We start from the raw sequence: 27,488 nt of genomic DNA on the forward strand, positions 1-27,488 counted from the left end.
CGGCTCCCATAGGCTCTCAGAGCCCGGGAAAAAGCTGAATGATATCGAGGCAGCCCCAGGCTGAAACACATTTACGCTTTTGGCAAGTGGCCGATCAGAGGACAATGGGCTTAGGCGCGTGCCCGAGTCGACCCCATGCTTTATTTTCTTTCGTCTGTTTACCTAAATGCAGATTCCCGGTTGGAATATTATCGCTTTTTTACGAGAAAAATGGCATAAAAATGGATTTTAAACAGCGGTTGACATGCTTCGAAGTACGGTAATGGAATATTTAGAAATTTTTGTCACGAAATGCGCCATGCTCGTCACCCTTCTTTACCCTTTCGGATAGTGTCTTGAACGCACAAACAAAACGCCGCTATTTGGATATAACAATGGATTATTTGGGACCAAACCAACATTGTTATTGAAGTAGAAGTCCTGGGATTGCATTCTGACGAAGAACACCAAAGGTAATAACATTTTTCTTATAGTAAATCTGACTTTGGTGAGTGCTAAACTTGCTGGGTGTCTAAATAGCTAGCCCTGTGATGCCGGGCTATCTACTTAGAATATTGCAAAATGTGCTTTCACCAAAAAGCTATTTTAAAATCGGACATATCGAGTGCATAGAGGAGTTCTGTATCTATAATTCTTAAAAGAATTGTTATGCTTTTTGTGAACGTTTATCGTGAGTAATTTAGTAAATTCACCGGAAGTTTGTGGGGGGTATGCTAGTTCTGAACGTCACATGCTAATGTAAAAAGCTGTTTTTTGATATAAATATGAACTTGATTGAACAAAACATGCATGTATTGTATAACATAATGTCCTAGGTGTGTCATCTGATGAAGATCATCAAAGGTTAGTGCTGCATTTAGCTGTCTTCTGGGTTTTTGTGACATTATATGCTAGCTTGAAAAATGGGTGTCTGATTATTTCTGGCTGGGTACTCTGCTGACATAATCTAATGTTTTGCTTTCGTTGTAAAGCCTTTTTGAAATCGGACAGTGTGGTTAGATTAACGAGAGTCTTGTCTTTAAAATGGTGTAAAATAGTCATATGTTTGAGAAATTGAAGTAATAGCATTTCTAAGGTATTTGAATAACGCGCCACAGGATTCCACTGGCTGTTACGTAGGTGGGACGATTTCGTCCCGCCGGCCCTAGAGAAGTTAAAGGGGACCTAATACTAAGCCCTGAGGGACACCAGTAGAGAGACATTTAAGGGGACCTAATACTAAGCCCTGGGAGACACCAGTAGAGACATTATAGAGGACCTAGTATCTCACCATCTCCCCTTCCATCTCCCCCTCCCTCCCCATCTTCTTTCTTTCTTTCTTTCTCCCTCCCTCCCTCCCTCCCTCCCTCCCTCCCTCCACCCATCTTCTTTCCCTATCCCTCTCCATCCCCTCTCCTCTCCCTCCCCTCTCCCCTCCCTCCCCATCTCCCCCTCCCCATCTCCTCTCCCTCCCCATCTCTCCCTCTCCTCTCCCTCTCCCCATCTCCTCTCCCCTCCCTCCCCATCTCCTCTCCTCTCCCTCTCCTCTCCATCTCCTCTCCCTCCCCTCTCCCCTCCCTCCCCATCTCCGCTCCCTCTCCCCATCTCCGCTCCCTCTCCTCTCCCCATCTTCTTTCCCTTTCTCTCTCCCCCCTCCTCCCCCATCTCATCTCCCTCCTTCCTGATGGTAATGTGAAATGGATAGTGGGGACTAACATGCTATATGGTATGTTGGTTCGATCCTATATAAAATACTGGGCTTTAGAAATACATTTAAAAAACATTCCCACGGTTTGTGTTTGTTTCCTGAGGCGTGTAAATAAAATAAGCTAGTGTAAACAAAAACAAAAAAGACATGTTAATAAAAAGATAATCTCATCATGCTATCATAAAGCTTCTCTCTAACAACGAAGAAGAAGCTATAACAAACCAACCAATGAAACGACACTGGAGACTAACACGCAGACGCAGTCACTGGGTTGCCAGATGGAAAAGTATGTAAACCCTCCCCAATGCAGCCACCTGGGACAGAGCTGCCCAACAACACAGTGTCCACCTGGCAACCTCAACCCAACTCAACAGTAGCCAGAAGGATGTTATTAAGCTAGTGGCAGTAACGTTAGTTAGTTCGCTGTTAAAGAGAAGACCACTTCCGCTTTACTTCCGGGTACTGGGCTTTGATTGGGCGTAAAGGTTGAATTTACTTCTAAAAGATGCCTTTTATGAAGATTCTTTTTAATGAAGAAAATGTATCTATGTTTTTTGTACTTGAAGACCATAAAAAAAAAATTAAAAAAAATACAAAAGTTTAAAAACTACAAGGCTGAAAGGGCATTCACTTCCTGGTTACTTTCACAGCGTTTTGTTAGCTTGGTACGGTGAAGACAGAAGAGGAGACACCAGGCTGGTCTGCCCCCGACTGGGCATCAGAGGATGGTGCAGAATAACTTCTTCTCCCTAAAGGGGTTCTCCGAGGCTGGCACGGGCACGATGAGGGGGTCGTCACGTATGTGGGCGTCGCAATACACCATCAGATCCGCTGCTGCTTTGGAGACCTGGGATGGTGAGACAGGAACAGGGGAGAAAGACCGTTAGGATTAGGTATGATAAGGCAGAGGAGAGGAGAGGAGGAGAAGGAGGGGAGAAGGAGAGGAGGAGGAGAAGAGAGGGATGGTGAGACAGGAACAGGGGAGAAAGACCGTTTATGATTAGGTATGATAAGGCAGAGGGGAGGAGGTGAGGGGAGGAGGAGGAGGAGGGGAGAAGGAGAGGGGAGGAGGAGAAGAGAGGGGAGGAGGAGGAGGAGAGGAGGGGAGGATGAGAAGAGAGGGGAGGGGGGAGGAGGGGGGAGGAGAGGGGAGGAGGTGAGGGGAGGAGGAAAAGAGATGGGAGGAGGGGAGGAGGAGGAGGAGGGGAGGAGGTGAGGGCAGGAGGAGAAGAGAGGGGAGGGGGGAGGAGGAGGAGGAGGAGGAGGGGAGAAGGAGAGGGGAGGAGGAGGAGGAGGGGAGAAGGAGAGGGGAGGAGGAGAAGAGAGGGGAGGAGGAGGAGGAGAGGAGGGGAGGATGAGAAGAGAGGGGAGGGGGGAGGAGGGGAGGAGGAGAGGGGAGGAGGTGAGGGGAGGAGGAAAAGAGATGGGAGGAGGAGGAGGAGGGGAGGAGGTGAGGGCAGGAGGAGAAGAGAGGAGGGTCCCATACTGTCTACAGTGCATTCGGAAAGTGTTCAGACCCCTTGACTATTATAACATTTTGTTGCATTACAGCCGCATTCTAAAATGTATTACACATTTTTTTTCCCTCATCAATATACACACCAACACCCCATAATGACATCACAACACCCCATAATGACATCACAACACCCCATAATGACATCACAACACCCCATAATGACATCACAACACCCCATAATGACATCACAACACCCCATAATGACAAAGCAAAAACGGGTTTATTCGAAATTTTTGCAAATGTAATATCACATTTCAATAAGTATTCAGACCATTTACTCAGTACTTTGTTGAAGCACCTTTGGCAGCGATTACAGCCTCGAGTCTTCCTGGGTATGACGCTACAAGCTTGGCACACCTGTATTTGGGGAGTTTCTCCCATTCTTCTCTGTAGATCCTCAAGTTCTGTCAGGTTGGATGGGGAGCGTCGCTGCACAGTTATTTTCAGGTCTCTCCAGAGATGTTCGATCGTCCTGAGCGCTCTGGAGCAGGTTTTCATCAAGGATCTCTCTGTACTTTGCTCCGTTCATCTTTACCTTGATCCTGACTAGTCTCCCAGTCCCTGCCGCTGAAAAACATCCCTACAGCATGATGTTGCTACCACCACGCTTCACCGTAGGGATGGTGCCAGGTTTCCTCCAGACGTAACGCTTGGCATTTCAGGCCAAATAGTTCAATCTTGGTTTCATCATACCAGAGAATCTTGTTTCTCATGGTCTGAGAGTCTTTAGCTCCAAGCAGGCTGTCATGTGCCTTATACTGAGGAGTGGCTTCCGTCTGGCCACTCTACCATAAAGGCCTGATTGGTGGAGTGCTGCAGAGATGGTTGTCCTTCTGGAAGGTTCTCCCATCTCCACAGAAGAACTCTGGAGCTCTGTCACAGTGATCATTGGGTTCTTGGTCACCACCCTGACCAAGGCCCTTCTCCCCCGATTGTTCAGTTTGGCCGGGCAGCCAGCTCTAGGAAGAGTCTTGGTGGTTCCAAAACTTCTAAAATAAGGTATTTCTGTTTTTACCTTTTTTTTTTACATTTGCAAACATAAAAAAAAAACTGTTTTCACTTTGTCATTATGGGGTATTGTGTCATTATGGGGTATTGTCTGTAGACTTTTTTTAATATACATTTTAGAATAAGGCTGTAATGTAAAATATGGAAAAAGTCAAGGGGTCTGAACTCTTTCCGAATGCACTGTATCTGTAATTACAGTAGAGCCTCGTGATGGAGAGGAGGGGTCCAGACTGTCTATCTGTAATTACAGTAGAGCCTCGTGATGGAGAGGAGGGGTCCAGACTGTCTATCTGTAATACAGTAGAGCCTCGTGATGGAGAGGAGGGGTCCAGACTGTCTATCTGTAATTACAGTAGAGCCTCGTGATGGAGAGAGAGGAGGGGTCCAGACTGTCTATCTGTAATTACAGTAGAGCCTCGTGATGGAGAAGAGGGGTCCAGACTGTCTATCTGTAATTACAGTAGAGCCTCGTGATGGAGAAGAGGGGTCCAGACTGTCTATCTGTAATTACAGTAGAGCCTCGTGATGGAGAGGAGGGGTCCAGACTGTCTATCTGTAATTACAGTAGAGCCTCGTGATGGAGAGGAGGGGTCCAGACTGTCTATCTGTAATTACAGTAGAGCCTCGTGATGGAGAAGAGGGGTCCAGACTGTCTATCTGTAATTACAGTAGAGCCTCGTGATGGAGAGGAGGGGTCCAGACTGTCTATCTGTAATTACAGTAGAGCCTCGTGATGGAGAGAGGAGGGGTCCAGACTGTCTATCTGTAATTACAGTAGAGCCTCGTGATGGAGAGAGAGGAGGGGTCCAGACTGTCTATCTGTAATTACAGTAGAGCCTCGTGATGGAGAGGAGGGGTCCAGACTGTCTATCTGTAATTACAGTAGAGCCTCGTGATGGAGAGAGAGGAGGGGTCCAGACTGTCTATCTGTAATTACAGTAGAGCCTCGTGATGGAGAGGAGGGGTCCAGACTGTCTATCTGTAATTACAGTAGAGCCTCGTGATGGAGAAGAGGGGTCCAGACTGTCTATCTGTAATTACAGTAGAGCCTCGTGAGGAGAGGAGGGGTCCAGACTGTCTATCTGTAATTACAGTAGAGCCTCGTGATGGAGAGAGAGGAGGGGTCCAGACTGTCTATCTGTAATACAGTAGAGCCTCGTGATGGAGAGGAGGGGTCCAGACTGTCTATCTGTAATTACAGTAGAGCCTCGTGATGGAGAGAGAGGAGGGGTCCAGACTGTCTATCTGTAATTACAGTAGAGCCTCGTGATGGAGAGGAGGGGTCCAGACTGTCTATCTGTAATTACAGTAGAGCCTCGTGATGGAGAGGAGGGGTCCAGACTGTCTATCTGTAATTACAGTAGAGCCTCGTGATGGAGAAGAGGGGTCCAGACTGTCTATCTGTAATTACAGTAGAGCCTCGTGAGGAGAGGAGGGGTCCAGACTGTCTATCTGTAATTACAGTAGAGCCTCGTGATGGAGAGGAGGGGTCCAGACTGTCTATCTGTAATTACAGTAGAGCCTCGTGATGGAGAGAGAGGAGGGGTCCAGACTGTCTATCTGTAATTACAGTAGAGCCTCGTGATGGAGAGGAGGGGTCCAGACTGTCTATCTGTAATTACAGTAGAGCCTCGTGATGGAGAGGAGGGGTCCAGACTGTCTATCTGTAATTACAGTAGAGCCTCGTGATGGAGAGAGAGGAGGGGTCCAGACTGTCTATCTGTAATTACAGTAGAGCCTCGTGATGGAGAGAGAGGAGGGGTCCAGACTGTCTATCTGTAATTACAGTAGAGCCTCGTGATGGAGAGGAGGGGTCCAGACTGTCTATCTGTAATTACAGTAGAGCCTCGTGATGGAGAGAGAGGAGGGGTCCAGACTGTCTATCTGTAATTACAGTAGAGCCTCGTGATGGAGAGATAGGAGGGGTCCAGACTGTCTATCTGTAATTACAGTAGAGCCTCGTGATGGAGAGGAGGGGTCCAGACTGTCTACCTGTAATTACAGTAGAGCCTCGTGATGGAGAGGAGGGGTCCAGACTGTCTATCTGTAATTACAGTAGAGCCTCGTGATGGAGAGGAGGGGTCCAGACTGTCTATCTGTAATTACAGTAGAGCCTCGTGATGGAGAGGAGGGGTCCAGACTGTCTATCTGTAATTACAGTAGAGCCTCGTGATGGAGAGGAGGGGTCCAGACTGTCTATCTGTAATTACAGTAGAGCCTCGTGATGGAGAGAGAGGAGGGGTCCAGACTGTCTATCTGTAATTATAGTAGAGCCTCGTGATGGAGAGAGAGGAAGGGTCCAGACTGTCTATCTGTAATTACAGTAGAGCCTCGTGATGGAGAGGAGGGGTCCAGACTGTCTATCTGTAATTACAGTAGAGCCTCGTGATGGAGAGGAGGGGTCCAGACTGTCTATCTGTAATTACAGTAGAGCCTCGTGATGGAGAGGAGGGGTCCAGACTGTCTATCTGTAATTACAGTAGAGCCTCGTGATGGAGAGAGAGGAGGGGTCCAGACTGTCTATCTGTAATTACAGTAGAGCCTCGTGATGGAGAAGAGGGGTCCAGACTGTCTATCTGTAATTACAGTAGAGCCTCGTGAGGAGAGGAGGGGTCCAGACTGTCTATCTGTAATTACAGTAGAGCCTCGTGATGGAGAGGAGGGGTCCAGACTGTCTATCTGTAATTACAGTAGAGCCTCGTGATGGAGAGGAGGGGTCCAGACTGTCTATCTGTAATTACAGTAGAGCCTCGTGATGGAGAGAGAGGAGGGGTCCAGACTGTCTATCTGTAATTACAGTAGAGCCTCGTGATGGAGAGGAGGGGTCCAGACTGTCTATCTGTAATTACAGTAGAGCCTCGTGATGGAGAGAGAGGAGGGGTCCAGACTGTCTATCTGTAATTACAGTAGAGCCTCGTGATGGAGAGATAGGAGGGGTCCAGACTGTCTATCTGTAATTACAGTAGAGCCTCGTGATGGAGAGGAGGGGTCCAGACTGTCTACCTGTAATTACAGTAGAGCCTCGTGATGGAGAGGAGGGGTCCAGACTGTCTATCTGTAATTACAGTAGAGCCTCGTGATGGAGAGGAGGGGTCCAGACTGTCTATCTGTAATTACAGTAGAGCCTCGTGATGGAGAGGAGGGGTCCAGACTGTCTACCTGTAATTACAGTAGAGCCTCGTGATGGAGAGGAGGGGTCCAGACTGTCTATCTGTAATTACAGTAGAGCCTCGTGATGGAGAGGAGGGGTCCAGACTGTCTATCTGTAATTACAGTAGAGCCTCGTGATGGAGAGGAGGGGTCCAGACTGTCTATCTGTAATTACAGTAGAGCCTCGTGATGGAGAGAGAGGAGGGGTCCAGACTGTCTATCTGTAATTATAGTAGAGCCTCGTGATGGAGAGGAGGGGTCCAGACTGTCTATCTGTAATTACAGTAGAGCCTCGTGATGGAGAGGAGGGGTCCAGACTGTCTATCTGTAATTACAGTAGAGCCTCGTGATGGAGAGAGAGGAGGGGTCCAGACTGTCTATCTGTAATTACAGTAGAGCCTCGTGATGGAGAGGAGGGGTCCAGACTGTCTATCTGTAATTACAGTAGAGCCTCGTGATGGAGATGAGGGGTCCAGACTGTCTATCTGTAATTACAGTAGAGCCTCGTGAGGAGAGGAGGGGTCCAGACTGTCTATCTGTAATTACAGTAGAGCCTCGTGATGGAGAGGAGGGGTCCAGACTGTCTATCTGTAATTACAGTAGAGCCTCGTGAGGAGAGGAGGGGTCCAGACTGTCTATCTGTAATTACAGTAGAGCCTCGTGATGGAGAGATAGGAGGGGTCCAGACTGTCTATCTGTAATTACAGTAGAGCCTCGTGATGGAGAGGAGGGGTCCAGACTGTCTATCTGTAATTACAGTAGAGCCTCGTGATGGAGAGGAGGGGTCCAGACTGTCTATCTGTAATTACAGTAGAGCCTCGTGATGGAGAGAGGAGGGGTCCAGACTGTCTATCTGTAATTACAGTAGAGCCTCGTGATGGAGAGGAGGGGTCCAGACTGTCTATCTGTAATTACAGTAGAGCCTCGTGATGGAGAGAGAGGAGGGGTCCAGACTGTCTACCTGTAATTACAGTAGAGCCTCGTGATGGAGAGGAGGGGTCCAGACTGTCTATCTGTAATTACAGTAGAGCCTCGTGAGGAGAGGAGGGGTCCAGACTGTCTATCTGTAATTACAGTAGAGCCTCGTGATGGAGAGGAGGATAGAAGTTCGAAGGAGAGCTCCACTCATTAGCACAGATCACATTCCTCTGTGTGATTAGGCAATTAATGACACCAGTGATCCCTCAATAAGACGCACAGAGAGTGAATACGCTGTATAGAGGAGAGGAGTCAGGAAACAATATACACAGTCCGTTAGGAAAGCTAAGGCTAGATTTTTCAAATTGAAATTTACATCCTGTAGCACAAACTCCAAAAAGTTTTGGGACACTGTAAAGTCCATGGAGAATAAGAGCACCTCCTCCCAGCTGCCCACTGCGCTGAGGATAGGAAACTCTGTCACCACCGATAAATCTACGATATTTGAGAACTTCAATAAGCATTTTTCTACGGCTGGCCATGCTTTCCACCTGGCTACCCCTACCCTGGTCAACAGCACTGAGCAACTTGCCCAAGCCTCCCCATTTCTCCTTCACCCACATCCAGATAGCTGATGTTCTGAAAGAGCTGCAAAATCTGGATCCCTACAAATCAGCCGGGCTAGACAATCTGGACCCTCTCTTTCTAAAATTATCTGCCGAAATTGTTGCAAACCATATTACTAGCCTGTTCAACCTCTTTCGTATCATCTGACAACCCCAAAGATAGGAAAGCTGCCGTGGTCATCCCCCTCTTCAAAGGGGGGGACATTCTAGACCCAAACTGTTACAGACCTAAATCTATCCTACCCTGTCTTTCTAAAGTCTTTAAAAGCCAAGTTAACAAACAGATCACCGACCATTTCGAATCCCACCGTACCTTCTCCGCTATGCGATCTGGTTTCAGAGCTGGTCATGGGTGCACCTCAGCCATGCTCAAGGTCCTAAACGATATCATAACCGCCATCGATAAGAGACATTACTGTGCAGCCGTCTTCATCGACCTGGCCAAGACTTTCGACTCTGTCAATCACAACATTCTTATCGGCAGACTCAATAGCCTTGGTTTCTCTAATGACTGCCTCGCCTGGTTCACCAACTACTTCTCAGATAGAGTTCAGTGTGTCAAATCGGAGGGCCTCTTGTCCGGACCTCTGGCAGTCTCTATGGGGGTACCACAGGGTTCAATTCTCAGGACGACTCTTTTCCCTGTATATATCAATGATGTCGCTCTTGCTGCTGGTGATTCTCTGATCCACCTCTACGCAGACGACACCATTCTGTATACATCTGGCCCTTCTTTGAACACTGTGTTAACTAACCTCCAGACGAGATTCAATGCCATGCAACTCTCCTTCCGTGGCCTCCAACTGCTCTTATATACAAGTAAAACTAAGTGCATGCTCTTCAACCGATCGCTGCCTGCACCTGCCCGCCTGTCCAGCATCACTACTCTGGACGGTTCTGGCTTAGAATATGTGGACAACTACAAATACCTAGGTGTCTGGTTAGACTGTAAACTCTCCTTCCAGACTCACATTAAGTATCTCCAATCCAAAATTAAATCTAGAATCGGCTTCCTATTTCGCAACAAAGCCTCCTTCACTCATGCTGCCAAACATACCCTCGTAAAACTGACTATCTTACCGATCCTCGACTTCGGCGATGTCATTTACAAAATAGCCTCCAACACTCTACTCAGCAAATTGGATGCAGTCTATCACAGTGCCATCCGTTTTGTCACCAAAGCCCTATATACTATCCACCACTGCGACCTGTATGCTCTCGTTGGCTGGCCCTCGCTTCATACTCGTCGCCAAACCCACTGGCTCCAGGTCATCTACAAGACCCTGCTAGGTAAAGCCCCGCCTTATCTCATCTCACTGGTCACCATAGCAACACCCACCCGTAGCACGCTCTCCAGCAGGTATATTTCACTGGTCATCCCCAAACCCCCTTAGGTCTTAAACTTACTTAGGTCGCCTTTCCTTCCAGTTCTCTTCTACATTTGCACACACTGTACATAGATTTTTCTATTGTGTTATTGACTGTATGTTTGTTTATTCCATGTGTAACTCTGTGTTGTTTTTGTCGCACTGCTTTGCTTTATGTTGGCCAGGTCGCAGTTGTAAATGAGAACTTGTTCTCAACTGGCCTACTTGGTTAAATAAAGGTGTGTCGTGTCTTTGGCATCATTAAAACTGAAGACCTATTCATCAAATAACTCTCTGTAACTATTATTATGCGATTAAACTGATTAATCATGTAACTGTAATTAACTAGGAAGTCGGGGCACCAAGGAAAATCTTCAGATTACAAAGTTATAATTTTCCTAATATAACTTTCAGATATTTTAATATCTGATCAATTAGTCTTCGAATTAATGAATTATTCTTTACCTCACGTTAGTCTCATTCCAAACGGCATAAATTGTTGGTTATCTGCACGAACCCAGTCTTCACTATGAGTCATCCATACATCAATTGTCTTAAAATCATTTATTTACTAACTAAGTAATTCACAGAAATGTATAACAAACAGATATGGTTACAAGGAAATGATAGGAGAATGTGCCCTAGTGGGCTAAACTGGCATGGCGGCTTGTTAGACAAAAGGGGGTTGGGGTCAGCTGAGAAGGCACTACAGAGTTGAATATTATAACAATTGAAATGCTAATCCTTTGCACATGAACGCTCACTCATTCAGGAATAATTGCAATCAATATATATATTTACGCTCAGTGTGTCGTCGGGATCTCTGTTACAAAGTTTGTTTCTGTTGGAGAGTTTGTCCACTCTCTCTCTCCGTCGTGGTTAGAATGGATAATTCAGAATAACATTCATTCATGTCGTTATAGAATTGCTGTTTCAGCGGTTGTCGGTCTTCGCGTTCAATGATACCGAATTCCTAGCTGCAGGCTAGTAATTAATATCAAAGACTTGTTCTTATTCTGTCGGTATCGATAGTCTGAGTTTAACCACGTGGTATGGTTAAAAGTTCAGCAAGAGAAATGCATGGTCTGCAAACCTTGGCCCTCTCGTTATCGAGGTAAGCTGGTCTGGTGATAGAAAACCTAGGTGGGGGGTTTTATTCGGAAGAGCAGAAAAGGGCCTGTCCCATGACGCCAGACCATAACTGTGCTCATGGGGCGGTCCTCTGATTTAGTTAAACTCCAAAGGGAATTGGAGTTTCCTTCATTAAACAGTCCAAAATCACATTACACAATTTCACAAATAGCTTCATCCTTATTCATTCATTTTATACACCATTAGATGTACGCCTCATAGCTGAGGCTATTGTATAAACAGCGTTATGGTAATGTGGCCGTATTGTCTCCCATGAGTTTCACAAAATTGTACCAAACGGACCAGTTCGTAGCTGGATTCTTCACCGATCTTTTATACCTTCTCCAGAACATAAATGTCGTTCAGTTCTCCAGTTCTGTGAGCTGGAAGAAATTCCTTTGTCCTCTCTATGAAACTCACTCTCTCTCTATACTGTGGCCATGAGGAGAGGGTCTCCTCATAGGAATTTACGACCTCTTTTGACCACAGCAGCCTGGGTGTGGGAGACAGAGGTAGGGGGATGGTGCATAGAAAAGGGCTGGTGCAGAGGGAGGGGGAAATAGTGCTCGCTGTACCCAAAGAGGGCAATGTCATGACAGGTGGAATAAAAATAAAATAGAGATCTGTGATCCCTGTCCAACTGCTTCGCTCCTGTCACGTCCTGACCAGTAGAGGGAGTATTAGTTATTGTAGTTTGGTCAGGATGTGGCAGAGGGTATTTGTTTTATGTGGTTCGGGGTTTATGTGTATTGTAGAGGGGTGTTTTATTTATGTGTTCCGGGGTTTTGGTGTATGTTGTGGTTTTTGTATTCTAGGGTTTTTCTAGTGGTTGTATTTCTTTGTTGGTCTGTGTGGCTCTCGATCAGGAACATCTGTTCATCGTTGTTCCTGATTGAGAGTCATATTTAAAGAGCTTGTTTTCACCTGTTTGTTTGTGGGTAGTTGTTTTAGCACTGCTTTTTAGTTAGCCTGCTAAACTGTTCCTGTCGTTCTTTGTTTATTGTTTTTTTCGTGTTCACTTTAATAAATAAGTATGATTATTCACGTACCCGCTCGGTCTCATCTATACGACAGCCGTGACAACTCCCTCTCCTTTTACAGACACACTATCCCACCATCTGGGGAAAGGGAGGAGTGGGAGGAGGTTCTTTCCACTGTGAAATATCGGGAGTCATCAAGGCAAAGGGTGGCTACATTGAAGAATCTCAAATATAAAAATCTATGTTTATTTTTTTTGGTTACTACATGATTCCATATGTGCTATTTTATAGTTTTGATGTCTTCACTGTTATTCTACAATGTAGAAAATAGTCAAAATAAAGAAAAAAAACCTGGAATGAGTAGGTGTCCAAATATATATAGAGAGCCCTCCCTTGGATCCTATCCAACTGAATAACTTGTTGAATCTGTAAACATATATTTATCTCCCAAGGTCAATTTTATGAGCTGCCACTTTTCGAATGAAAGTCAAGTTTTGCTTTGAACAATTATCATCCATTAAATAATCTAAACACGCCCCAAAATATAGGTTTCCAGATATAAATACACCGGCCCAGACCTTAGACCTCACGGCACTACGCTGACAGGGATCTGTTATGATCAACATGATTATACTGGTCAATCTGTCACTCTGCACCTATAGTGCACTACATAATGACCCCCTATTCCCTATGTAGTGCACTACATAATGACCCCCTATTCCCTATGTAGTGCACTACATAATGACACCCTATTCCCTATATAGTGCACTACATAATGACCCCCTATTCCCTATGTAGTGCACTACATAATGACCCCCTATTCCCTATGTAGTGCACTACATAATGACCCCCTATTCCCTATGTAGTGCACTACATAATGACCCCCTATTCCCTATGTAGTGCACTACATAATGACCCCCTATTCCCTATGTAGTGCACTACATAATGACCCCCTATTCCCTATGTAGTGCACTACATAATGACCCCCTATTCCCTATGTAGTGCACTACATAATGACACCCTATTCCCTATATAGTGCACTACATAATGACACCCTATTCCCAATATAGTGCACTACATAATGACCCCCTATTCCCTATGTAGTGCACTACATAATGACACCCTATTCCCTATGTAGTGCACTACATAATGACACCCTATTCCCTATATAGTGCACTACATAATGACCCCCCTATTCCCTATGTAGTGCTCTACATAATGACACCCTATTCCCTATGTAGTGCACTACATAATGACACCCTATTCCCTATGTAGTGCACTACATAATGACACCCTATTCCCTATGTAGTGCACTACATAATGACACCCTATTCCCTATGTAGTGCACTACATAATGACACCCTATTCCCTATATAGTGCACTACATAATGACCCCCTATTCCCTATGTAGTGCACTACATAATGACACCCTATTCCCTATGTAGTGCACTACATAATGACCCCCTATTCCCTATGTAGTGCACTACATAATGACCCCCTATTCCCTATGTAGTGCACTACATAATGACCCCCCTATTCCCTATGTAGTGCACTACATAATGACACCCTATTCCCTATGTAGTGCACTACATAATGACCCCCCTATTCCCTATGTAGTGCACTACATAATGACCCCCTATTCCCTATGTAGTGCACTACATAATGACCCCCTATTCCCTATGTAGTGCACTACATAATGACCCCCTATTCCCTATGTAGTGCATAGGGTGTCATTTGGGATAAATGTCGCCAAACCTGGAGGATCACTCTCAGTTCCAACACACACACACACACACACACACACACACACACACACGCACACACCCCTGCAGTGCCTTACTTTCATCCTGTCCATACAAGCCTCCATCTTGAGCTGTTCCACAGCTTTCCTGGCGTGGGAGATGCTGTTGTTGTTGACCACACTGTCCTTCATGATGATGACCTGGCAGCACAAACACACATGGAGTCAAGAGGCTGGGTGTGGCCCTGTGTGTGTGTGTGTCCCTGTGTGTGTCCCTGTGTGTGTGTGTGTGTGTGTGTGTCCCTGTGTGTGTGTGTGTGTGTGAGTAGAAGAAATCTAGAAAGAAAGAAATATGACTGATGAAGCCAGAACCAGGTCATACATCAGCCCTGAGGGGCATTCCATCCACCTCTACATCAGCCCTGAGGGGCATTCCATCCACCTCTACATCAGCCCTGAGGGGCATTCCATCCACCTCTACATCAGCCCTGAGGGGCATTCCATCCACCTCTACATCAGCCCTGTGGGGCATTCCATCCACCTCTACATCAGCCCTGAGGGGCATTCCATCCACCTCTACATCAGCCCTGAGGGGCATTCCATCCACCTCTACATCAGCCCTGAGGGGCATTCCATCCACCTCTACATCAGCCCTGAGGGGCATTCCATCCTCCTCTACATCAGCCCTGAGGGGCATTCCATCCTCCTCTACATCAGCCCTGAGGGGCATTCCATCCACCTCTACATCAGCCCTGAGGGGCATTCCATCCTCCTCTACATCAGCCCTGAGGGGCATTCCATCCTCCTCTACATCAGCCCTGAGGGGCATTCCATCCTCCTCTACATCAGCCCCGGGGGCATTCCATCCTCCTCTAGATCAGCCCCGAGGGGCATTCCATCCTCCTCTACATCAGCCCTGAGGGGCATTCCATCCTCCTCTACATCAGCCCCGAGGGGCATTCCATCCACCTCTACATCAGCCCTGAGGGGCATTCCATCCACCTCTACATCAGCCCTGAGGGGCATTCCATCCACCTCTACATCAGCCCTGAGGGGCATTCCATCCTCCTCTACATCAGCCCTGAGGGGCATTCCATCCACCTCTACATCAGCCCCGAGGGGCATTCCATCCACCTCTACATCAGCCCTGAGGGGCATTCCATCCTCCTCTACATCAGCCCTGAGGGGCATTCCATCCTCCTCTACATCAGCCCTGAGGGGCATTCCATCCTCCTCTACATCAGCCCTGAGGGGCATTCCATCCTCCTCTACATCAGCCCTGAGGGGCATTCCATCCTCCTCTACATCAGCCCTGAGGGGCATTCCATCCACCTCTACATCAGCCCTGAGGGGCATTCCATCCTCCTCTACATCAGCCCTGAGGGGCATTCCATCCTCCTCTACATCAGCCCTGAGGGGCATTCCATCCACCTCTACATCAGCCCTGAGGGGCATTCCATCCTCCTCTACATCAGCCCTGTGGGGCATTCCATCCACCTCTACATCAGCCCTGAGGGGCATTCCATCCACCTCTACATCAGCCCTGAGGGGCATTCCAGCCACCTCTACATCAGCCCTGAGGGGCATTCCATCCACCTCTACATCAGCCCCGAGGGGCATTCCATCCACCTCTACATCAGCCCCGAGGGGCATTCCATCCACCTCTACATCAGCCCCGAGGGGCATTCCATCCACCTCTACATCAGCCCCGAGGGGCATTCCAACCATCTCTACATCAGCCCTGAGGGGCATTCCATCCACCTCTACATCAGCCCTGAGGGGCATTCCATCCACCTCTACATCAGCCCTGAGGGGCATTCCATCCTCCTCTACATCAGCCCTGAGGGGCATTCCATCCTCCTCTACATCAGCCCTGAGGGGCATTCCATCCTCCTCTACATCAGCCCTGTGGGGCATTCCATCCACCTCTACATCAGCCCTGAGGGGCATTCCATCCTCCTCTACATCAGCCCCGAGGGGCATTCCATCCTCCTCTACTTCAGCCCTGTGGGGCATTCCATCCTCCTCTACATCAGCCCCGAGGGGCATTCCATCCACCTCTACATCAGCCCTGAGGGGCATTCCATCCTCCTCTATATCAGCCCCGAGGGGCATTCCATCCTCCTCTACATCAGCCCTGAGGGGCATTCCATCCTCCTCTACATCAGCCCTGAGGGGCATTCCATCCTCCTCTACATCAGCCCTGAGGGGCATTCCATCCTCCTCTACATCAGCCCTGAGGGGCATCCCAACCATCTCTACATCAGCCCTGAGGGGCATTCCATCCACCTCTACATCAGCCCTGAGGGGCATTCCATCCACCTCTACATCAGCCCTGAGGGGCATTCCATCCTCCTCTACATCAGCCCTGAGGGGCATTCCATCCTCCTCTACATCAGCCCCTGTGGGGCATTCCATCCACCTCTACATCAGCCCTGAGGGGCATTCCATCCACCTCTACATCAGCCCTGAGGGGCATTCCATCCACCTCTACATCAGCCCTGAGGGGCATTCCATCCACCTCTACATCAGCCCTGAGGGGCATTCCATCCACCTCTACATCAGCCCTGAGGGGCATTCCATCCTCCTCTACATCAGCCCTGAGGGGCATTCCATCCACCTCTACATCAGCCATGAGGGGCATTCCATCCTCCTCTACATCAGCCCTGAGGGGCATTCCATCCTCCTCTACATCAGCCCTGAGGGGCATTCCATCCTCCTCTACATCAGCCCCGGGGGCATTCCATCCTCCTCTAGATCAGCCCCGAGGGGCATTCCATCCTCCTCTACATCAGCCCTGAGGGGCATTCCATCCTCCTCTACATCAGCCCCGAGGGGCATTCCATCCACCTCTATATCAGCCCTGAGGGGCATTCCATCCACCTCTACATCAGCCCTGAGGGGCATTCCATCCACCTCTACATCAGCCCTGAGGGCCATTCCATCCTCCTCTACATCAGCCCTGAGGGGCATTCCATCCACCTCTACATCAGCCCCGAGGGGCATTCCATCCACCTCTACATCAGCCCCGAGGGGCATTCCATCCCTCCTCTACATCAGCCCTGAGGGGCATTCCATCCTCCTCTACATCAGCCCTGAGGGGCATTCCATCCTCCTCTACATCAGCCCTGAGGGGCATTCCATCCTCCTCTACATCAGCCCTGAGGGGCATTCCATCCTCCTCTACATCAGCCCTGAGGGGCATTCCATCCACCTCTACATCAGCCCTGTGGGGCATTCCATCCTCCTCTACATCAGCCCTGAGGGGCATTCCATCCTCCTCTACATCAGCCCTGAGGGGCATTCCATCCACCTCTACATCAGCCCTGAGGGGCATTCCATCCTCCTCTACATCAGCCCTGTGGGGCATTCCATCCACCTCTACATCAGCCCTGAGGGGCATTCCATCCACCTCTACATCAGCCCTGAGGGGCATTCCATCCACCTCTACATCAGCCCTGAGGGGCATTCCATCCACCTCTACATCAGCCCTGAGGGGCATTCCATCCACCTCTACATCAGCCCTGAGGGGCATTCCATCCACCTCTACATCAGCCCTGAGGGGCATTCCATCCACCTCTACATCAGCCCCGAGGGGCATTCCATCCACCTCTACATCAGCCCCGAGGGGCATTCCATCCACCTCTACATCAGCCCCGAGGGGCATTCTAACCATCTCTACATCAGCCCTGAGGGGCATTCCATCCACCTCTACATCAGCCCTGAGGGGCATTCCATCCACCTCTACATCAGCCCTGAGGGGCATTCCATCCTCCTCTACATCAGCCCTGAGGGGCATTCCATCCTCCTCTACATCAGCCCTGTGGGGCATTCCATCCACCTCTACATCAGCCCTGAGGGGCATTCCATCCTCCTCTACATCAGCCCCGAGGGGCATTCCATCCTCCTCTACTTCAGCCCTGTGGGGCATTCCATCCTCCTCTACATCAGCCCCGAGGGGCATTCCATCCACCTCTACATCAGCCCTGAGGGGCATTCCATCCTCCTCTACATCAGCCCTGAGGGGCATTCCATCCTCCTCTACATCAGCCCTGAGGGGCATTCCATCCTCCTCTACATCAGCCCTGAGGGGCATTCCATCCTCCTCTACATCAGCCCTGAGGGGCATCCCAACCATCTCTACATCAGCCCTGAGGGGCATTCCATCCTCCTCTACATCAGCCCTGTGGGGGCATTCCATCCACCTCTACATCAGCCCTGAGGGGCATTCCAACCTTCTCTACATCAGCCCTGAGGGGCATTCCAGCCACCTCTACATCAGTCCTGAGGGGCATTCCATCCTCCTCTACATCAGCCCTGAGGGGCATTCCAGCCACCTCTACATCAGCCCTGTGGGGCATTCCATCCACCTCTACATCAGCCCTGAGGGGCATTCCAACCATCTCTACATCAGCCCTGAGGGGCATTCCATCCTCCTCTACATCAGCCCTGTGGGGGCATTCCATCCACCTCTACATCAGCCCTGTGGGGCATTCCATCCACCTCTACATCAGCCCTGAGGGGCATTCCATCCACCTCTACATCAGCCCTGAGGGGCATTCCAGCCACCTCTACATCAGCCCTGTGGGGCATTCCATCCACCTCTACATCAGCCCTGAGGGGCATTCCATCCACCTCTACATCAGCCCTGAGGGGCATTCCAGCCACCTCTACATCAGCCCTGTGGGGCATTCCATCCACCTCTACATCAGCCCCGAGGGGCATTCCATCCTCCTCTACATCAGCCCTGTGGGGCATTCCATCCACCTCTACATCAGCCCTGAGGGGCATTCCAACCTTCTCTACATCAGCCCTGAGGGGCATTCCATCCTTCTCTACATCAGCCCTGAGGGGCATTCCAGCCACTCACCTAACTCCACAGTCTACCCCTAACTCCACAGTCTACCCCTAACTCCACAGTCAACCCCTAACTCCACAGTCGAACCCTAACTCCACAGTGTAACCCAGTCTACCCCTAACTCCCCAGTCTAAACCAGTCTAACCCAGTCTAACCCTAACACCACAGTCTACTCCAGTCTACTCCAATCTACTCCAGTCTACTCCAGTCTAACCCTAATGCCACAGTCTAACCCAGTCTACTCCAGTCTAATCCAGTCTAATCCAGTCTAACCCAGTCTAACCCAGTCTACTCCAGTCTACTCCAGTCTAACCCAGTCTAACCCAGTCTACTCCAGTCTACTCCAGTCTACTCCAGTCTAACCCAGTCTACTCCAGTCTACTCCAGTCTAACCCAGTCTACTCCAGTCTACTCCAGTCTAATCCAGTCTAACCCAGTCTAACCCAGTCTACTCCAGTCTACTCCAGTCTACTCCAGTCTAACCCAGTCTAATCCAGTCTAATCCAGTCTACTCCAGTCTACTCCAGTCTACTCCAGTCTACTCCAGTCTAACCCAGTCTAACCCAGTCTACTCCAGTCTACTCCAGTCTACTCCAGTCTACTCCAGTCTAACCCAGTCTAACCCAGTCTACTCCAGTCTACTCCAGTCTAACCCAGTCTAACCCAGTCTAACCCAGTCTACTCCAGTCTACTCCAGTCTAACCCAGTCTAACCCAGTCTACTCCAGTCTACTCCAGTCTACTCCAGTCTAACCCAGTCTACTCCAGTCTACCCCAGTCTAACCCAGTCTAACCCTAACAGAGATATCACCTAGACGTTGGGCTTGTGAGGTTGTTCATCATTTTTCTTCATAATGGGGAAGAGATGTTGTATGTCTCTTGCAATCGGAAAGTATTCAGACCCATTAACTTTATACACATTTTGTTACATTACAGCCTTATTCTAAAATTGATCAAATCGTTTTTTCCCCTCATCGATCTACACACAACACCCCATAATGACAAAGCAAAAACAGGTTTTTAGAGATTTGTAAAACATTTATAAAAAATAAAAACTGAAATATTATATTTACAAGTATTCAGACCATTTACTCAGTACTTTGTTGAAGCACCTTTGGCAGCGATTACAGCCTTGAGTCTTCTTGGGTATGACGCTACAAGCTTGGCACACCTGTATTTGGGGAGTTTCTCCTATTCTTCTCTGCAGATCCTCTCAAGCTCTGTCAGGTTGGATGGGGAGCGTCGCTGCACAGTTATTTTCAGGTCTCTCCAGACTTTCGATCGGGTTCAAGTCCGGGCCCTGGCTGGGCCACTCAAGGACATTGAGAGACTTGTCCTGAAGCCACTCCTGCGTTGTCTTGGCTGTGTGCTTAGGGTCGTTGTCCTGTTGGAAGGTGATGGTGAATGTTCACCCTAGTCTGAGGTCCTGAGCGCTCTGGAGCAGGTTTTCATCAAGGATCTCTTCGTACATTGCTCTATTAATCTTTCCCTCAATCCTGACTAGTTTCCCAGTCCCTGCCTCTGGAAAAAATCCCCACAGCAAGATGCTGCCACCACCATGCTTCACCGTAGGGATGGTGCCAGGTTTCCTCCAGACGTGATGCTGGCATTCAGGCCAAAGAGTTCAATCTTGGTTTCATCAGACCAGAGAATCTTGTTTCTCATGGTCTGAGAGTCCTTTAGGTGCCTTTTGGCAAACTCCAAGAGGGCTGTCATGTGCCTTTTACTGAGGAGTGGCTTCCGTCTGGCCACTCTACCATAAAGGCCTGATTGGTGGAGTGCTGCAGAGATGGTTGTCCTTCTGCAAGGTTCTCCCATCTCCACAGAGGAACTCTGGAGCTCTGTCAAAGTGATCATTGGGTTCTTGGTCACCACCCTGACCAAGGCGCCGCTGAGCTCTGGGAAGAGTCTTGGTGGTTCCAAACAAGAATGATGGAGGCCACTGTGTTATTGGGGACCTTCAACGCTGCAGACAAGTCATTTAGCAGACGCTCTTATCCAGAGCAACTTACAAATTGGTGCATTCACCTTATTATATCCAGTGGAACAACCACTTTACAATAGTACATCTATATCTTTTTGGGGGGGGGGGTTAGAAGGATTACTTTATCCTATCCCAGGTATTCCTTGAAGAGGTGGGGTTTCAGGTGTCTCCGGAAGGTGGTGATTGACTCCGCTGTCCTGGCGTCGTGAGGGAGCTTGTTCCACCATAGGGGTGCCAGAGCAGCGAACAGTTTTAACTGGGCTGAGCGGGAACTGTGCTTCCGCAGCGGTAGGGGGGCCAGCAGGCCAGAGGTGGATGAACGGAGTGCCCTTGTTTGGGTGTAGGGCCTGATCAGAGCCTGAAGGTACGGAGGTGCCGTTCCCCTCACAGCTCCGTAGGCAAGCACCATGGTCTTGTAGCAGATGCGAGCTTCAACTGGAAGCCAGTGGAGAGAGCGGAGGAGCGGGGACCTTATATAGACAGGTGTGTCCCTTTCCAAATCATGTCCAATCAATTGAATTCATCACAGCTGGACTCCAATCAAGTTGTAGAAACATCTCAAGGATGATCAATGGAAACAGGATGCACCTGAGCTCCATTTCGAGTCTCATAGCAAAGGGTCTGAATACGTACGTAAATGCATTTCTGTTTTTCATGTTTCATAAATTTGCAAAAATATCTAAAAACCTTTTTTCACTTTGCCATTATGTGTAGATTGAAGAGTAAACCTTTTTTAAATCCAAGTTGTAAGGTAACAAAATGAGGAAAAAGTCAAGGGGTCTGAATACTTTCCGGATGCACTGTAAATGGTTGAACTGAACTCCTGCCTCTCATCTCAACATTGGTTTATATGTTGAGATGAGACAACTAGGCTACTAGGTTATTCAACTGAATCATTTTCCATGGTGGGTGCGCACAAAACAACCTGTTATAACCCGGTACCAACTGATAATGTTGTTATAGACCGGGTCATCATGTATCATCATCTAGCTACTGTGTAATAACCTATAGGGCTTATTATAGGGCTTACTATAGGGCTTATTATAGGGCTTATTATTAGGGCTTATTATAGGGCTTAATATAGGGCTTATTATTAGGGCTTATTATAGGGCTTAGTATAGGGCTTAGTATAGGGCTTAGTATAGGGCTTAATATAGGGCTTAGTATAGGGCTTAATATAGGGCTTACTATAGGGCTTACTATAGGGCTTAATATAGGGCTTAATATAGGGCTTAATATAGGGCTTAATATAGGGCTTATTATAGGGCTTAATATAGGGCTTATTATAGGGCTTACTATAGGGCTTAATATAGGGCTTACTATAGGGCTTAATATAGGGCTTATTATTCAACCAGATCTAACGGTGGAACTAAGGCTGGTTATTACACAACTAAATATGGTTATTTATCACCACGGCAATATGGGCTGTTCTCCTGCTATAATACCCCCTACGCCCTTCCTTAGCCTACAATGGTTTTACATGACTTTAAAGCCAATAAGCTATAATCCACTACTGTTTCATAATTAACATATCCAATTGAACTTACAATATTTGAATATATCATAATGCATGTAGGAGCCCTGAAAACAACTGTTATGAACGCGATTTGTTTCACCCACCTGAAATGATGCCAGTGATGATTCCAATATAGAAAATTGCGGACTTGACTCCACCCAACAAAGGGACCTGTCAAATATCACACCGATGGGGATGAACGGTCTCGAAAGGTAAACCCCGGAACGTTCCAGACCGGATGGAATGACGACAGACCACGAAGCACGATACGTGTTATTGTTGACGGTGAGCTGTAGGCTATAGTCTCATCAGCGGCTTGCTGTGGCTGTGCCGTTTCTCTCCCCAAAATGTCCCTTGTGTTTATGCATATTCCGTTTGAGGAGGGAGCTCCATCAGGAGGCAAGCAGCTTGATCCGGAGGTGAGAGAATTACACATTCAGCTGGGGGAGACCTCGCTATGACGAGGAAATATGGGTCAGGTCCGTCTGTCGCCAGCTGCTGAAGCGAGGACCAAACACTTGGTGGTTGGAACAGAACAGGTTGGCTTGGGGAAGAAATCAGAGACGTCATGCTAACAGGGGACACAGGGGCATGTGCCCCATGATTTGTCCCTTAAAATGTTTTATAATTCACGAAATAATTGGTACATTATTTTGTTGTTATTTCTCTGTAATACTACTAGCCACCTACCAATTTTATAAAGTTGGCTAGCCCAGATAGGTTCCCAATCTCCCGAACTCATAACTAGCTACCAAGAAGCCACCAAGTAGCTAGCTTGTCTAAGTTTCTTAGCTTGCAAGCAATTACTAAATTTACTAAATAATACCCACATTCCTTTAAATCTTTTACTCAGATTTTAGCAGAGATGCAGAGAAGCATATTTAGTTTCTTTAAAAAATAACCCCCAGTCAGGAGGTATGCTTATACAGTACCCGTCAAATGTTTGGACACACCTACTCATTCAAGGGTTTTTCTTTATTTTTTACTATTTTCTACATTGTAGAATAATAGTGAAGACATCAAACTATGAAATAAGACATATGGAATAATGTAATAACCAAAAACGTGTTAAACAAATCAAAATATATTTTTGTATTATTCTTTAAAGTAGCCACCCTTTGCCTTGATGACAGCTTTGCACACTCTGGGCATTCTCTCAACCAACTTCACCTGGAATGCTTTTCCAACAGTCTTGAAGGAGTCCCCACATACAGTTGAAGTCGGAAGTTTACATACACCTTAGACAAATACATTTAAACTCAGTTTAACAATTCTTGACATTTAATCCTAGTAAAAATTCCCTGTCTTAGGTCAGTTAGGATCACCACTTTATTTTAAGAATGTGAAATGTCAAAATAATAGTAGAGAGAATGATTTATTTCAGGTTTTATTTCTTTCATCACATTCCCAGTGGGTCAGAAGTTTACATACACTCAATTAGTATTTGGTAGCATTGCCTTTAAATTGCTTAACTTGGGTCAAACGTTTCGGGTAGCCTTCCACAAGCTTCCCACAATAAGTTGGGTGAATTTTGTCCCTATCCTCCTGACAGAGCTGGTGTAACTGAGTCAGGTTTGTAGGCCTCCTTGCTCGCACACGCTTTTTCAGTTTCACAAATTTGGGAATGAGGTCAGGGCTTTGTGATGGCCACTCCAATACCTTGACTTTGTTGTCTTTAAGCCATTTTACCACAACTTTGGAAGTATGCTTGGGGTCATTATCCATTTGGAAGACCCATTTGCGACAAAGCTTTAACTTCCTGACTGATGTCTTGAGATGTTGCTTCAATATATTGTGGCAAACCTCTTCAAAGTTAGGAGCGTTTGTCACAAATTAAGTGGGAAACTGTCACCAAAGTCAGCCCAGAATGAAAGTTCTTTCGAACATGACAGTACCTGTGTGTTTGTTTCGCTGTCCTGGTCCACCCAGGCCGCAGGTAAGGTCAAGGATAGCAGGGTTCGGTACACAAATCTGGTTCTCGGTAGGTCCAGGTCTAAACGCCAACAGGTAAGTCCATAACAGTCCAGCTCGTACACGGTAAATCCAGCCAATGTAGATTGTCTCTTTCTCTATGGTTCATAGATCCTTCCCGCCCTCTCTCTCTCTTCCTGGTTTTTCTTGACCTTTTATCTGTGGGTCGGCTCCACCTTCTGAGGGTTCCCCTTGCTTCTGGGAATTGTAGTTTTGGCAGTCGGCCATTTTGTGATCTGTAGTTCTGATCGGGGTGGCCATTTTAGTGATCGGGCAGAGCCCGTTTATTAGTTCTGCCCTCACATATCTGCCATTTATCACTCGACCCCCTTCTTTGCCACAATATCCACATAATTTTCCTCCCTCATGTTGCCATCTATTTTGTGAAGTGCACCAGTCCCTCCTGCAGCAAAGCACCCCCACAACATGATGCTGCCACCCCCGTGCTTCACGGTTGGGATGGTGTTCTTCGGCTTGCAAACCTCCCCCTTTTTTCCTCCAAACATAACGATGGTCATTATGGCCAAACAGATACCTATTTTTGTTTCATCAAGCCAGAGGACATTTCTCCAAAAAGTACGATCTTTGTTCCCATGTGCAGTTGCAAACCGTAGTCTGGCTTTTTTATGGCGGTTTTGGGGCAGTGCCTTCTTCCTTGCTGAGCGGCCTTTCAGGTTATGTCGATATAGGACTCGTTTTACTGTGGATATAGATACTGTTGTACCCGTTTCCTCCAGCATTTTCACAAGGTCCCTTGCTGTTCTGGGATTGATTTGCACTTTTTGCTCCAAAGTACGTTCATCTCTAGGAGACACAACGCATCTCCTTCCTGAGCGGTATGACAGTGGAGTGGTTGAAAAATGACTTTTAATGACTCCAACCTAAGTGTATGTAAACTTCTGACTTCAACTGTATGCTGAGCACTTGTTGGCTGCTTTTCCTTCACTCTGCAGTTGAACCAAACTATCTCAATTGGGTTGAGGTCAGTTGATTGTGGAGGCCAGGTCATCTGAGGCAGCACTCCATCCCTCTCCTTCTTGGTTAAATGGCCCTTAGAGAGTTACTGAACGGCGCAAAGAAAACAGGAGCTGCCTCCATTATTCCAGGACCTTTTCAACATCATCTAATCACCTCTGCTTTGTCTAATACAGTGACAACTAAAAGATACCAAAAACATTTTAGTCCAATCAACGTAAGCTAAATATGATGTGGCTGTCTGTGGTTCTGATTTCTGTGTGTGTGTGTGTGTGTGTGTGTGTGTGTGTGTGTGTGTGTGTGTGTGTGTGTGTGTGTGTGCAAGTAGAAAAGCATGTTGACTCACCTTACTTTTAGAGAAACACTAGGCTACCAGGGTTAAATTCTTGTTCGCTAGCATGGGCAACGCTCGCTAGTTAACATTATCCTTCTACATATAGCTACATATTGAACTTCCATCCTCTCAGGCCAGGGAGGGGCACAACAATGTATGAATTAATGGTTAGATCAGAATTGCAATTATAATCATTGGCCAGTACGGAGAATGAAGTAAAACCACAAGTCCAAATCCCCTATCTCCATCCATGAGTAATTTAGGAAAGGGCCCGTTTTACTGTAGCTAGCTGGCTAATTAGACACCAGAGGATTACAACACAACGAGATGCAACAATTCAAGTTTTTCTGTCACTGACGTATGTCAATGGGATTTGATAGGAGTGACACCAAATCTGAGCTAGCTTCCCTTGACACGTTTTTTTGATGCGCCAGGAACATTCACAGTTGAGCTCAATGCTAATTGGCAAATGTTTTATACTTTTTTTGTCAAGGGGGGCCAGATGCTGACTGCCTTCAATGCTACGGGCGGCAACAATGTCATACTCTTTATGACCAGACTGCATCAGATAGATGGGCTCTACGTAGAGAGACAGAGGGGCGGTGTTTTGCCCGATCAAATGCTTTCTCCTGTGAGATACATTCAGCCTCTTGGCAACTGAAGGTACATTATGAAATGCAGAGACACCAAAGATGAATTATTTTTAAGTATTTTTTTTTTTTATACTCAATTTTTTTGGGGAAGGCTGGCTTACCTTGGCAACCATGAATACAGATCACCGAATGAAGGTCACCATGAAATGATAAGAAACATATTTTCCTTTCTATTTTCTCTGAGTCAGAACTCACAGACAGGCAAAATAAAAATGGATGCTGGAACATGGTAGCTATGTTCATTAGAGAAGAGAACATGGCTAGTTTATCATTTATTTATTACCTAGAGATGGTAGCTATGTTCATTAGAGAAGAGAACATGGCTAGTTTATCATTTATTTATTACCTAGAGATGGTCATGTTCATAACAGAAGAGAACATGACAGCATACTGTATCTTGAAAGAGTCCCACCCTGTCTTTCATGACGTTTGTTTGAGCTCTTCTCCTGTGTCGTGGACATTTGAGCTCTACTCCTGTATCGTGGACATTTCAGCTCTACTGTCTCTACCGTGTCCTGGTGCAGAATCACCTATGACCTTTCACCACTTGACCTCTCAGGAGTTTAAACTGAACATGATTGGCAAGCTTAAATGCTAATAATAATTTAAAAAAATGTGTTGACTTTCCTTTTCTCTGGTGGCCACTAACAACCTACTTTGTTTTAAGTGCCGGACTTTAAGATGGAATGTAGTGTAACGCCCTGGCCATAGAGAGGGGTTTTTGTTCTGTATTTTGGTTAGGCCAGGGTATTACATTGGGTGGGCGTTCTATGTTCCTTTTTCTATGTTTTGGTATTTCTTTGTTTTGGGCCGTGTGTGGCTCCCAATCAGGCACAGCTGAAGTTCGTTGTTGCTGAGTCACACATAAGGAGCATGTTTTTCCTTTGGGGTTTTGTGGGTAATTGTTTCTGTTTCTGTTAGTGTTTTGCACCTGACAGGACTGTTGGCTGTAGTTTTTTTCTTATTTCTGCTATTAAATATTCAATGATGAACACTAACTCTGCTGCACCTTGGTCTACTCTCTCTCACGACAGCCGTTACATGTAGGTGTTGGAGTGTCTATGGAGTGTG

General features: G+C 47.2%; 1 protein-coding gene across 1 annotated transcript; it reads right to left on the reverse strand.

Moving 5' to 3' along the window:
* Window positions 1-1,638: 1,638 nt before the first annotated feature.
* LOC123731454 (guanine nucleotide-binding protein G(I)/G(S)/G(O) subunit gamma-4-like) lies at window positions 1,639-22,994 on the reverse strand. The gene is made up of 3 exons (XM_045710266.1): window positions 22,589-22,994; window positions 14,227-14,328; window positions 1,639-2,534 (listed from the first exon to the last, which is right to left on the reverse strand). The coding sequence occupies exons 2-3, from the start codon at window positions 14,317-14,319 to the stop codon at window positions 2,406-2,408; spliced, it is 222 nt and encodes a 73-aa protein (XP_045566222.1). The 5' UTR covers window positions 14,320-14,328; window positions 22,589-22,994; the 3' UTR covers window positions 1,639-2,405.
* Between the last annotated feature and the right edge of the window lie 4,494 nt (window positions 22,995-27,488).

Source organism: Salmo salar, chromosome ssa28 (genome assembly GCF_905237065.1).
Source record: "Salmo salar chromosome ssa28, Ssal_v3.1, whole genome shotgun sequence".
Lineage (NCBI taxonomy): Eukaryota > Metazoa > Chordata > Actinopteri > Salmoniformes > Salmonidae > Salmo > Salmo salar.

Bases quoted from the DNA above. Each gene is read 5' to 3' on its own strand.
- LOC123731454 (XM_045710266.1), bottom strand. From the start codon at position 14,319: ATGAAGGACAGTGTGGTCAACAACAACAGCATCTCCCACGCCAGGAAA. The intron at 2,535-14,226 runs GTAAGGCACTGC...TCACCATCCCAG, and splicing joins CTTGTATGGACAGGATGAAA to GTCTCCAAAGCAGCAGCGGA.